Source organism: Chiloscyllium plagiosum, unplaced genomic scaffold, assembly GCF_037043375.1.
Source record: "Chiloscyllium plagiosum isolate Xiang-an unplaced genomic scaffold, Cpla_swu_hap1 HiC_scaffold_6, whole genome shotgun sequence".
NCBI classification, from domain to species: domain Eukaryota; kingdom Metazoa; phylum Chordata; class Chondrichthyes; order Orectolobiformes; family Hemiscylliidae; genus Chiloscyllium; species Chiloscyllium plagiosum.
In genome coordinates this window covers 118,068,941-118,083,471 of record NW_028270144.1, presented here as the reverse complement: position 1 = coordinate 118,083,471, position 14,531 = coordinate 118,068,941, and the positions used below count along the sequence as shown (strand labels likewise).

Genomic DNA, 14,531 nt, shown 5'->3' with positions numbered 1-14,531 from the left:
ATGAGTCCAGAGATGGGTGAGTCCATGGGTGTGCTGTTGATTTATTCATATATTTGGCTGTTGAATGTGAAGTGTGTTGTGAGGCACAGGTCCAGTAGTTTGGGTATGCCGTCTTTGTTGATGGAGAACAGACAACAAGACGGGGAACCTATGTCCAGCAGGTTGGCTATTGTTTCTCTGGCTAGGGTTTTGTCGATAGAGGTGAACAGAGCCGTTACATCGAATGAGACCATGGTTTCTTCCTTGTCTACGCGTATATTTCTGATGATGCCCAAGAATTCCTGTGTGGACTGTATAGAGTGTCTGGATCCGCTGATCAGGTGTTTCAGTTTCTGCTGTAGTTCTTTAGCCAGTTTGTGTGATGGTGTCCCTGGTAGTGATACTATGGGTCTGAGTGGGATGTCTGGTTTGTGCACTTTAGGTAGTCCATAGAATCTGGGGGTGTTGTTGCTTTCAGGTTTCATTCTCTGTAGGTCAAACCTGGTTATCTGTCCGTTTTTTTGTAGATTCCTCAGTGTGTTGTTTATCCTATTGGTGAGCTGTGGGGTGGGGTCAAACTCCCTCTTTTGGTAGGTGTTGATATCTGCAAGTAGTTGTTGCACTTTTTGGATGTACTCTGCTTTGTCTAGGGTGACCGTCATTCTGCCTTTTTGTCTGCTGGTAGTATGATTATGTTCTTATCGTTTCTTAGTGCTTTTAGTGCTTCCCTTTCCTTGGTGTTGAGGTTGTGTGTTTGTCTTTTCCTTGTTATCAGGGGTATGATACTTTGTCTCACTGTTTGTTGTGTCTCTTCTGTCAGTCCATTGTTTCTGAGTGTGCATTCTAGTGCTGCTAGGACGTCTGCTGTCTTGGCGTCCCTGTGGTTGTAGTTGAGTCCCTTGGTCAGTATTGTTCTTTCCGTGTCTGTGAGCTGTCTGTGGGAGAGGTTTCTAACCCAGGAGTGTGTTGTGGTGTCCTTTCTGTTGTGTGTTAGTTTGGCCATTTTTTCTTTTAGTGCCGTTTTTCTGCGGTGTGTGGTCCTGTTCTGTCCTATGGTGATGGCCTGTTCTATGGTTCGGGTCCATTCCTGATTGGTGGTTTTTGGAATTAACAATTTTTGGTGCGCAATTTCTTGTCTGTATTTGTGTAGTCTGTTGTGTGCATCTGTAATCATTTCCTGGATCATCCTGAATCCAAAAACGGATACCCGCGCAATTTCATCAACAGATGCCTAAGGGAAAGACAAGGAATGAGGACATGCCGCAACCCAAAGGACTAGCCACACTACCATACATCAAGAGCATTTCTGAACTGACAGCCAAACTACTGCAACCACTAGGACTCATAACAGCACACAAACCAACAGCCACTCTCAGACAACAACTCACCAGGACGAAGGACCCGATACCCAGCATGAGCAAAACCAACATAGTGTACAAAATCCCATGCAAGGACTGCACAAAACACTACATAGGACAAACAGGAAGACAGCTAATGGTCTGCATCCATGAACACCAACTAGCCACGAAACGACATGACCAGCTATCCTTAGTAGCCACACACTCAGATGACAAGCAACATGAGTTCGACTGGGACAACACTACTATTATAGGACAAGCCAAACAGAGAACAGCCAGGGGATTCCTAGATGCATGGCACTCATCCACAGATTCAATCAATAAGCACATCGATCTGGACTCAATATCCCGGCCACTGCAGCGGACTGACAACCGGAAGTGGCAGATACAAATCACTATAAATGCCGGAGGAAACATCACAGAAGTGCTTCACAGGAGACTCCCAAGCACTGAGGATGTCACCTATTCAGGGGACGAAACGTCTGCAACACAAATTCCCAGCTCGGCGAACAGAACCACAACAACGAGCACCCGAGCTACAAGTCTTCTCCCAAACTTTGAATGCTGACTGCTAGTACTTATAGAATCACAGGGCAAAGACACCATTCACCATATCATACCCCTGTCCGCTCTTTACAAGAACTAAGCATATTAAATTATTGAACGTATTTAAAACTGGAAAGGACGGATTCTTATTCTTTAAGGGGAACCAAGGGATATACGGAGCAGCTTGGAAGGTGGACGTGTTTTTGTGGAAATGCTCTTTCCTCACAGGAACATTCTTTATTTTCCTTTTCCAAGCACCTGCCCAATTGCATTTTTGAGACTTACCCCGGAATCTGCTCCAACCATCCGTTCGGGCAATGCACTTTGGATCACAGGCACACTGTACAAAATAAAACTCTCCTCTGTCCAGTCTCCACAATTAATTAAAATCGCCTTTACCCACCCTTCTGTCATGGGAGACAGTTTCTCACTTGTGTCTATTTGATCAAAATCCCTTGTCATCTTGTGCACACAGTCATCAAGTCTTCCTAGAACTTCCCAAGAGTGAACTCAGCTTCTCTCGCCTGTCAACTATTAAAATCCCTGGGATCATTATAAGTTTTCTCTGCTTTCTTCCCAAGGCTATTACTGGCAGTACAAAGTACAATTCGGCAGTGCCATCTCTTAAATGTGTGTTTCCAGGTTTTTAAGAAGAACAAGGCATGATTCATAGTGAATAGGAAGCAAGGAGGCAAACACCAGTGGTTTATATTCCAAAGGACAATCTGTTCTTAAGGCTTTGGAATTATTTGAGGTAAAATTCCCTTCAAATATGTTGCAACTTTGATACCATAGCACAGGAACATGTAAGAAGGAAGTATCTGAATCCCACCATTAAGAAATTCAGTAAAGACTATTTTATACGAACAGGAAACAAGAGTAGGCCGCTCTGCCCTTCAAATCTGCTCCACCATTCAATAAGATTGTGGCTGATCAGATCTTAACCACAGTTGTACCTCCCACGCATTCCCTGATAAATTCTTGATTACCGTGGGGATGAAAGACTATCTGGCTCTGCCTTAAAAACATTGAAAGATTCTCCATCCATTGCCTTTCCAGAAAGGGCATGCCAAAGACTTTCAATCCTCAAAGAGAGAAAAAGGCTTTCCTCATTTGTTTTTAAATAGGTGATAGCATTGACTTAAGGAAATACTAGATGAATAAATAAGAAAGAAAGCCACAAAAGCTTAAAACTGACTAGGTTAGATGATGAATGAGGAGCCTAAACATCAAAAAGAACAAAATCTGCTTCAGTGCTGTATAGTTATTTGCTACACCTGAGTACCGACTTATATTCAACTATCTAGTAGAATTTAAAGCAGGGTCTAAGACTCTATCTGATGCCTATTCTGGCTATCAGTGACAACTGACAACTTGAAGACTGTTTCCACAGGATGTTGTACATCATTATTACGCAACTATACCACGGTACACACACTATGCAAGTTTCCCAGCATGTGTGAGCTAATCTCAGGTGATCAATCCGCTGACGTGCTCTATGTACAGTAACACTGGCCAATTTGCACTCTCTTTATTTAAGCCTTTTTCACTAATGTGCTGTTCTGTTCAAGCCCATTTAATTGCTCTGGAATTATCCTCACTGGCTTTCCACCAGCACGACACAGGGACTGCACAATTTCATTTCCAGACGTCCCCTAGCCGGACTTCCTGCACTGAAATCTCAAATCCCAGTGTGAGTAGACACAGACTTCACTTGTTATCTCTCACATCATTATCAATCTGGAGGCTGGCATGGGCAGACATGTTTATGAGCTCTAACAAGCAAAAAGGCTTTGTATATTTCTCTTTGATGCAAGCGCTATTCACAGACCAATGTGTGTTTCAGAATCTGCTAACTGTCGCAAGATTCAGGCTTGGCCAAATTAACCATCATGCACCTTGGGTCTTGGATTCTTCTTTCACCTTGACATCCCATGTAAGCCCCAGCACAAAACAAATTCCACGCAGGGCTACACCATACCGGTTTACATTCATTTATCTATAAGGTAGCTACAAAGCTAAAAGAAAGTACAGTAATAGTTAATAATGCATCCCTCCATTACATTTGCTCTGGCCTGTTCTTCAACACCTTTCAAGCCAACTCCTAAAGGTCAACCAGTCGCTATTTGCTATTTTTAGTTTGGCAACACTTAACTACATTCAGTTATGTCACAGACAGAAAAGGAATTTACAGGGACTATTAATCTGAAATCATTGACAGCAGGGAGTTGGGCTTTGTTTTTTGGAGTGGGGATCTGGGACTTGCTGCCTGAAAGAGTTAGTCAACAGTTCATAAATCCAAGTTTCTGTTTTAAACTTGAAGTGTTGTAACTTACAGGGCTCCGATAACTAGGAAAGAGGATGTAGCTCATCATTGCTGTTGGCAGGGGCACAATGGGAAGAATGGTTTCACCATGTGATTCTAGTTGAGTGTCTTGCTTTGAATGAACTGGAAAGGGGTCAAGACAATGAGCTCCTATTTATTTCACATCATTTCTGCTCCGTATTGCCTGTGGACTCATGAAGTCGAGGCTTTTTTTGTTTCATTTCCTCCACCACATTTTCTGAAATCAATCTCCCTCATTCTCCTGTCATTGAACCATCTATAATTCCCACTGGGCCGGCCAAGATAACTGCAGGAAGAACGATTTGGAGATGCCGGTGTTGGACTGGTGTTGTGTGACTTTTAACTTTGCAGGAAGAACATTTCTGATGGCTGGAGAGCTGAGAAGGAAGGGTCACAGTCTCAGAATAGAAAGTCGGCCAGTTGGAGCAGAGACCAGGGGAAAAAAAAGGTGCTGTCAAAAGTCTGGTGAATCTTTGTAATTCAGCTGCAGAGGGTTAGTGGGGAGGAAAGTCATGACTGGGATTGAAAGCTATTTGGACAATGGGAAAGTCCACTGGGAAGAGATGGCCTAGTTGTATTACCACTGGACTGCTAATCCAGAGATCCATGCAGACCTGGGTTCAGGCCTTGTATCCAAATGGCGAGTTCTCCCAGTATTCCACGAGATCTAACCTTGCTCACCAGTCTCCCATGGGGAACCTTGCCGAATGCCTTCCTGAAGTCCATATAGATCACATCTACCGCTCTGTCCTCATCAATCCTCTTTGTTAGTTCAAAAAACTCAATCAAGTTTGTGAGACGTGATTTCCCATGTTTAAAGACATGTTGACTGTTCCTAAACAGTCCTTGCCTTTCCAAATACATGTGAATCCTGTCCCTCAGGATTCCCTACATCTTCTTAAAGAATGCTCCATCATGATTTGTTGGCTGTTATTTACAAAATGTGATTGGTGTACTGTGCATCTGCATATTATTACAAATCATGCACTAACTTCTTCTCCTTAATCTTAGTTTAGATTTTCATTTGAACATTTTCCCACTCTTCCCATACTATGCCAACCATCACGGTATTGTCTCACGCTCGGATTGGTTTGTTTCTGAAGCTCTTCTTACAGCTCTGCCTCATGAATATCCAGGGCAAAGCCATAGATAGTCCAGAGTTGAAAAATGTGGTGCTGGAAAAACATAGCAGGCCAGCCAGCATCCGAGGAGCAGGAGAATCGACGTTTTGGGCATAAGCCCTTCTTCAGGAAGAAGGCCTTATGCCTGAAACGCCGATTCTCCTGCTCCTCGGATGCTGCCCGGCCTGCTGTGTTTTTCCAGCACCACATTTTTCAACTCTGGTACTCCAGCATCTGCAGTCCTCACTTTCCCCATGGATACTCCATCAAGCTTCAAGACACAGTCCCCTCCAGCAATGGCGCATCGCAGTTGCAATGCCTAACATTTACAGGAAGAGCACATCTACTAACCAAGAGTGCTGCAGTGCCCAAAATTCATCATTTAGGAGAGGAAAAGCTGCAGCTACTTAATAACACCATCACCACCTAAGTTTCCACCCATGACATATCCCAATTTGGATACATTGTTGTCCCATCTTGGCAATTCCAACACATTGTGGGAGTATCTTTAGACCATCGACCTCAATAGTTAAAAACAGTAGTTCACTGCTATGTTGCTAGGGACAATGAGGAATAGCCAACACACATTGGCCTGAATTAGACACATACATGAGAAAAATTAGCCTGTGTTGCACAGATTCATGTCATTTCAGCAGGGGAGATGATAACTTGGGATTTTACCTGTGGCCCCTGCATACATTCTTCATTGATACCTGAATCTAATTGTATCACTTCTCTCCTCATGTCAAAGTTAGGGAAAACTGATGAGAAACGTTTACCTATTTAAAAATCATCACACTCAGAAATAAACATGCAAGCCAGATCCTTTGAATGGCCTAGAGGCAATGTCACTGGGCATGCCATCCTCAACCATTGGCACCCATGACATCAGAACATTAACCAGTCTTGCAAACAGAAATCAGGAGCAGGAGTAGGCCATTCGGCCCTTCAAGGCTGCTCCACCATTCAGTATGGCCAATCCCAATGTGGCAGATGGTGAAACTTGAATTCAGTACAAGTACAGAATAAAAAGCTAGACGAATGGCAGTCACTATTGATTGTTGTGAAACCATCTGACTCAGTATTGTGCTTCAGAGAAGGAAATCTGCCAAATTTTCTTCTGGCCTATATGTAACTCCAGATCCACGAAAGGGTGACTGATTAGGAATGGGTAATAAATGCTTATCCTCATCCCACAAATGAATTCAAAAACTATGTTTTAGCCATCAATAACAATTCCTTTTCATCAATCTTTAATCAAGAATCCTGCCATCGCAAAGGTCCATCTAATTCCCCTCTTATCCTGGCAGGAGCATTAAGTAAGAATAGTGCAATCAAGCCTAATAAATTAATCTCTAACAGAAGCAGATAGTGTAAACTTGGTGGAGACCTCAGGTCCCAAAGCTAACTGATCATTGCAGAAAGCATGCTATGGCCACCACAGATGTCTCAAATTACTCAGAATAATCGAACGGTGAATGGTTAAAGCATAGAGGAAGGTCATTTAGCCCACAGTGAGTGCACCAGCTCCAGGTAACAACAACTCACCTACTCCCACCACCCCAACCTCTTTCCATGGTCTTGACAAGTCCTTCCTCTTCAGATAATGATCCAACTCTTTTTACCCACAGTTGACCCTCCCCCACCACACCCTTTTTCAAATTCACTCTTGGCAGCATTTATTGCCCATCCCTAGCTGCCCTTGAACCAAGTGCCTTACTGGGCCTTTTCAGAGGGCAGTTGAGAGTCAACCACATTGCTGTGGATCTGGAGTCACATGTAGGCCAGACCGGGCGAGGATGGCAGATTTCCTTCCCTGAAGGTTATGAATGAGCCTTCAGATAATATGTTCTAGATCCGGAACACTGGCTACATAAAAATATTTCATCTCGTGTCACTATTGTTTCTCATTAAATCATATTAAATTGGTGTCATCTGGGTCTTGATCCTTTCATTGATGGGTAGAGTTTCTCCCAGACTAACTCATGACTTCAAACACCTCTTTCAAATCTGTTCGCACCCTTCCCTTCTCTAAGGACAACGGCTCTGACTTCTCCAATCTATCAACGTAAGTGAAGTTACTCATCCCATCAATCTTCTCTGCAGCCTCTAACACCTTCCCATCCTTCTTAAAGGCTAGTGCACAGAGCTAAATGCAATACTCCAGCTGAAGTCAGGGCAATGTTTTAGATAAAATCACCAGAACCTCCTGCCTTTTGTACAGTCTGGTTCTATTAATAAATTCCAAGTTCTGAACATGCCGTAACAATTTAAAATGTTATACACATGTACACCTTCAGAACCTTTTGCTTTTGCACCACGGTTAGAATTGCATCCTTTAAATTTACATTGCTGTTTATGAATTGTTAGTTTCACATGGAAATCTGTTTAATTTTAATTTGATCGATTCAGTACAAACTGTGCGGACTATCTCTCTGTGGTGTCTATTCTATCGATTTGCACTTGTTGAATTGTATCCATAGATTAGTTTTGAATTTTCTCCCATCAAGTGCAAGCCATGTCATTGTGATGGACAAGTAGACCACGACAAATTGATTCATCACCATCCAGTTTCTGCTGTGTCCCAAGAACAACATACGAATTAGGAGCAGGCCACTCAGTCCCTCGAGCCAGCTCTCCTGTAAAATAAGATGACTGCCAATTGAATTACTTCACATTCCTATTTACCCCAGATAACCTCTCATCCCCTTGACCATCTGGAATCTATTAACCTCTGCCTTAAAAATAGTCAAAAACTGCTTCCACAGCCATTTGAGGAAGTGCACTGCAAAGACTGGAAGAGAATTCCAAATAGCATATCATCTCTCAGTCTCTCTTTCCCAGTGAGAATATGTTGTTTTACATAATTGCTCCTAATGCAAACCCTTGATTTCTCTCAAATCATGCTGCTTGCTATTCTGTCTTCTTTCAGTAGATGTAAAATTAATTTTATACCATGGGGACCAGCACTATACATTGCATTCTAAGTGTAATGGCACTAGAGATTTATAAAGTAGCATTCCTACTTTACTATTTTCAGCTCAATATTGATCTTTCAATATAAAACAATACCTGATTCACTTTACTTGCTGCCAACAGCATACACTGTTGAGAAAGCCTCAATTTAATGTAAATTCTGTTAACTTTCCAGGGGAAAAAAAAGAGGTAGATAGAGTTTTAAATATTGGGGGATAGAGGTTGAAGAGATAGAGAGTTGAGTGCTGTGAAAGGCTGGCACATAAAGAAGTCGAAAAGTGTGGTGCTGACAAGCACAGCAAGTCAGGCAGCATCTGAGGAGCAGGAGAGTTGACATTTCAGGTATAAGCCCTTCATTAACGTCAACTCTCCTGTACCTCGGGTGCTGCCTGACCTACTGTGCTTTTCCAGCCCCACACTTTTTGACTCTGATTTCCAGCATCTGCAGCAGATACTTTCTCCCTGGCACATAAAGGAGTTGACGTTTGGAGTAGATCAGCCATGGCTTTATTGAACAGCAGGGCAGGCTTGACGGGCTGAATGGCCTATTCTGGTTTCTATTTCTTATGTTACACACATTATTTTCTTTCCACTCAAGTCACAAGCTAGCAAGATTCTATGAGCCCTTTATGCTTTCCGACATGGGAACTGGTAAATAGAACTCAAAGTATATCCAAATCATGTTGAGGTTCACACTGTCAAGTTTGCAGTCCATCACTTCCAATAGATTTGAAACATCTGTAAACTTCACTAGCATACCTGTGACTCCGGGATACAGATCACTTGTGAAGACATTAAACAAAATAAATCTTGAAATCAGTTACGTTGTGGCACTACTGGCTTCAAACCAAGTGCAATTATTCAACATTCAGAGGGGACTTGACAGAGATACTAAAAGGATATTTCCTCTCATGGGAGGTATCTAGAAGTGGGGAACAAAGTTTCAGAACAAAAGGTCACCCAATGTAGATGAAAACGAGAAGGCATTTCCTCTGTCAAGGTCACAAATCTCCCAAATTGTCTGTCCGAAGAAGCATGCTACATTCAGGCATGGTACAATTACAACATTTAAAAGACATTTGGATAATAGGGAAGGTTTAGACGGTACGGACCACACGCAGGCAAGTGAGACTAGTTTAATTTGGGAAATATGGACAAGTTGGACTGAAAGGTTTGTTTCCGTTCTATAGACCTCTGTGAAATGTAGAGGACTTGGGTTATGGGGATCAGACAGAAGTGGAGTTGAGGCCAGATTCAAGGCCAAATGAATAGTAGAGCACATTTGAGGGGCCAAATAGTCTACTCCTGTTGCGACATTATTAAGATTTTTATTAGTATGTATTCATCTCAGATTGTCATATAAAATATTTGGTATCAGAATGCCTCTTATTATACACAGAAACTTAATTTCATTGACAGCAACAGAGCTGAACACAAGGCACTATGTGCAACAAGTGACTAATCCAACATCACATACCCTATATACCAATGTTATATTCCCAGCTGATAGTAACACTGGCCAAGTCAGATCTCAGATCACTCCATAATAACCACTGGAATTATCTCATCCCTTTTACCACAGCAGTACCCTTACAGACACTCAAATCTCAACGTGGTGTCACCCTCATCTCCACACTAAAGCTTTTTTCCAGCTAAGATGGCTGTAATTAGTTTCCTCTTAAATTGCTGTGCATTCACTAAATTCTATTTTACTTCCTGATGAAGGACTTTTGCCTGAAATGTCGATTTTCCTGCTCCTCAGATGCTGCCTGACCTGCTGTGCTTTTCCAGCACCACTCTAATCTTGACTCTGATCTCCAGCATCTGCAGTCCTCACTTTTGTCTATTTTACTTTAGTTAATTGCTCTCCACAAAAATCTGAAGCTGCTAACTCAGCTCACTATTTCTTTAACATGAGCTCGCTAACTCATTTTCAAAAGCCTTTTCAGAGGTCTTACTCTCTGACACCCCACAGCCTTTTGTTTCTGGAACAGATTCCTCTGGAGATTCTAACAATAGCACCTCTGCTGTTATGGATCTCTTCCCTCTGCACAAACCTGCTCCTGCTCCTCCCTTAGTCTAGTGGTCATAAATGATAAGGCCTTCTTCAGGAATGAGGAAGGTGTGCAAAGCAGGCTAAGATAAAAGGTAGAGAGGAGGGACTTGGGGGAGGAGCATTGGGAATGCGATAGGTGGAAGGAGGTTAAAGTGAGGGTGATAGGCCAGAGAGGGGGTGGGGACAGAGAGGTCGGGAAGAAGATTGCAGGTCAAGAAAGCGGTGCTGAGTCCGAGGGTTGGGACTGAGATAAGGTGGGGGGAGGGGAAATGAGGAAGCTTGAGAAATCTGCATTCATCCATTGTGGTGGAGGGTTCCTAGGTGGAAGATGAGGCACTCTTCCTCCAGGCGTCGTGTTGCCATGGTCTGGCGATGGAGGCGGCCAAGGACCTGCATGTCCTTGGCGGAGTGGGAGGGGGAGTTAAAGTGTTCAGCCACAGGGCGGTTGGGTTGGTTGGTGCGGGGACATCCGCCCCTCCCCCAAGTCCCTCCTCCCTACCTTTTATCTTAGCCTGCTTGGCACACCCTCCTCATTCCTGAAGAAGGGCTCATGCCTGAAATGTCAATTCTCCTGCTCCTTGGATGCTGCCTGACCTGCTGCGCTTTTCCAGCAACACATTTTTCAGCTCTGATCTCCAGCATCTGCAGTCCTCACTTTCTGCTAGTCATAAGTGATAAGTCAGCAAACACCTTAGCAATTATCTCAACAGGTTGCTTGCTGGTCATTTAGCTAAAATCCCCTGACTTCTTGAAAATACTGTTTTAACACACCATTTAAATGACTTTCTGACCTTTAAGAAAAAAAAAGGTAAATTTTCACAGAACTGAAAATTAAAGTGGATGACAACTGGATTTTAGGATCAAAGCTCTCAAATAATACTTTAATGTAGATCTTCGTAACACTGCCCAGACAAATTTGGGTCAACAGTCCTAATGAGATCAAGTGCGACTTGGTCCTATATTTTGTTTGATAATAATCACCTTGGGATGGTCTCCTGCAGTAGCCAGTAGTTCAATGGTTACATTCAGGACTAATCATCCAGTGACAAGAGTTCAAATTTCACTGTGACTGCTGGGGAATTTGAAGTTATTTAAATAAAACCGGAATAAGAGGAGTATTGGTATGCTGATCATAAAACAACCACGTTGTCATGAACACCTATTAGTTTCACTGTTGCCCTTTAAGACGTGAAATCGGTCATCCTTACTCTGTCTGGCCTATACATGAATCTAGATCCACAGTGATATGGCTGATTCTCAACTGACCCCTGAAGTAGTCTACCAAGCCACACAACTGTATCAAATCATTATTAAAAAAAAAGTAAGAATTAAACCAGATAGGCTATTCAGCATCACCCAGCCACTGGACACAAAAGCATGCACTTAAATTCAGGAAAGAATAGCTCGAGAAATCTTCAATTTTGACCCAGTCCACTTGGAATCTTGTCACGTTAGGTTAAAAACGGATGAGAAAATTCCCAATTAGCCCTCAGTGTACTCCCTTTGCTGACGTGTCAGTGATCCTCTCACTCTGATAAGATGGTCTGAACCACGGCATCCCGAAGACAACATAGCCTGTTGGACTCATGTACTTTACTGCATAGAATCATTGCCGTGGTTGTGGGTATATTGGCTGAGCTAGGACGTTGATTTGCAGACATTTTGTCCTCTGTCTAGGTGACACCTTCAGTGCTTTGGAGCCTGCTGTGTAGCGCTGTTGTACTGTGGTTCAGGAATTTATTTGATTCCATTCCTGCTGTTCCAGTTGCTAGAAATGGAATAATTTCTACCATTCAGAGGAAGAGCCACTGAACCTGAAATATTCACTCTGATTTCTCTACACAGATGCTGCCAGATCTGCTTTTCCAGAAATTTCTGCTTTTTAACCATTTTTACCCCCACACTACACTTTCCCCTACCAATGCTATGTTCCTTTTACTCCTCCCCCCCCCCCCCCAACCCAATTAAAAAATATCCCTGTATCACTGTGGTACGGTCAATTTACCCATCTCATCATACAGCCCTCACTCTCATCCAAAACAAAGCAGAAAGAACCTCAAAGCTGTTGGTGAAATTGCGAGAGTATGTTCCTGCACTCAGTCATCTGGATTCCGTGTACTGCCTCACTTTCTGACATACCCTCTTGTCCCTGATTAAACCGGAGACCCCCTAGCATGGGGGTGTGGCTGCCTTTGAGCATTAAATCAATCCAGTAACTTAGCCTCTCCCTGACATGTCGCAGTCTCTGCAGGACAACCTCCAACTCTAACTCTGAGCCAAAACTGTTTGACCTGTCAAAATGTACTCAAGATGTTTTCTGCCGTCGACCACACTTGCTACCCACAGCTCCCACATCCTGCAGCCATGACACATTACCTGTTCCTGATGAAAGGCTCTGGCCCGAAACATCAATTTCCCTGCTCCTCGGATGCTGCCTGACCTGCTGTGCTTTCCCAGCAACATGCTCTCAAACCTGTCCTGCCTTCCTCAATCTTATTTTAATTAACTAATGAAATAATTTATTCTTTTGTTCAATATATTTTATTAATTCTCCCACTAGCCCCTATACTATTCCAAACCGGAGCAATAAAACATGCAGTAACCACCTACCAGACACTCACCAAATAGCTGGCTTATTCTCTTGCAGTCAGGTCAGAGCTGATGCCAACCTGCCAGCACCTTCACTGTGAGATCTTCTTTCACCTCTTGGCTGATCTGATTATTGTCTCAGCTACACTCCCCCCGACCCACCACATACCTGTCAGTCCCTTGTCTATCCTTAACCTTATATTCAATCACCAACGGTTAATGAAGAAAGAGACAGGAAAAAGGGTAGAGAAAGCTAAAGAGAAAAGGGATTAAGTTAAACAATTACCTCCCCCCCCCAAAATACAAGCAGCATTATCATAGATTAATACCATTCAACAATTCACAACACGATGAAATGCTTCGACCGTCACATCAAGAGATTTCAGAACGAATGATGTCTTTATATCCGTGCAGGATTTGAAAATAGGCTGGTGCAGTTGGGGTTTTATTCTCTCTCTCTCTCTGTCTGTTCCCACCCCTGGACTGACCTGTTGCTCACTGAGGAACCGAGCTGCCGGCTGATCCAGGGAACAAGGAGAGAGATCTGAGGCTAACTTATAGAGGTCACTATTGAGCGAGGCAGCTGGAGGTCAGAGATTCAAACCTGGCCACAGGGCATTGCAAACCACACACTGGGATAGCGGGGAAGCCTTTAATGCAACAAACCTCAAGGTCAATACAAATTATAGAAACTCACCCGACACCATAATAGAGGTTCTTGCGGTGAAGCTTTTTATGAGTGCGAAATGTACTATGTATATCGTTGACTTTGCTTAATCCAGATCCAGAAAGCGAGAAACTGGGTTTGGGGGCTGGGAGCAGTCAATGTTACTGTCAACTCGCCCAGGACTGGTCTCCCTCTCTCGCAGGAGCAGCAGGTTACGGGAGCCGCGGTGATCAGAAAACAGGAGCTTCACAAATGCACCTTCCAGCTCTGCTCTTACACACACAGAGAGGGAGTTACCTCTTCACATTGCAACATCCAATCAGCCTCCTGGGGCGGGGTAAAGTCCACCTCGACTCCGTTTTAAAAAGGACATACTACATGAGAAATCAAATCTGCACACTCCCAATCTCCCCTGTTGACAATAACTAAAATCATTTTTCTACCTGCGTGTGTATGTGATAACGGGGCGTTATCAGCTTCCTGAAGTTATTTGAAGTCCCCCTTTGATAACACTGACCATTTACTGAACTCGCCGTGTAAATGCTGTGGCTGCAGGAGTCAGTCAGAGGCTAAGAATGCTGCAACTAGAAAGCTATTCCTGAGTCTCCAAAGCCAGTCCACCTTCTACAGTACTAGGTACAAGTCAGGAGTCCTGAAGAAGGGTTAATACCCGAAACGTTGACAGTTGGTGCTTCCTGGCTTGCTGTGTTCTTCCAGCCTTCTGTTTATCTACTTTGGATTCCAGCATCTGTAGTTTGTCTGTCTCTCAACAATTCAGGAGTGTGATGGAATAATTCCCACTTGCTTGGATGAGTGCCACTCCAACAACACTCAAGAAGCTTGACACCATCCAGGACAAAGCAGCCCGCTTAATGGGCACCACAACCATAAA

At 43.4% G+C, this 14,531-nt stretch overlaps 1 protein-coding gene across 10 annotated transcripts in view; it reads right to left on the bottom strand.

Annotated features, from left to right (window-relative positions):
* The window catches only part of LOC122550924 (glycogenin-1-like), a 110,149-nt gene extending 96,250 nt beyond the window's left edge, over positions 1–13,899 (bottom strand). For all 10 annotated transcript variants that reach the window (XM_043692389.2, XM_043692391.2, XM_043692394.2 and 7 more), the window contains exon 1: positions 13,670–13,899. In XM_043692389.2, the coding sequence (XP_043548324.1) occupies positions 13,670–13,679 (10 nt within the window). In that variant the 5' untranslated portion in view covers positions 13,680–13,899. The remainder of the gene's footprint in view (positions 1–13,669) is intronic.
* Between the last annotated feature and the right edge of the window lie 632 nt (positions 13,900–14,531).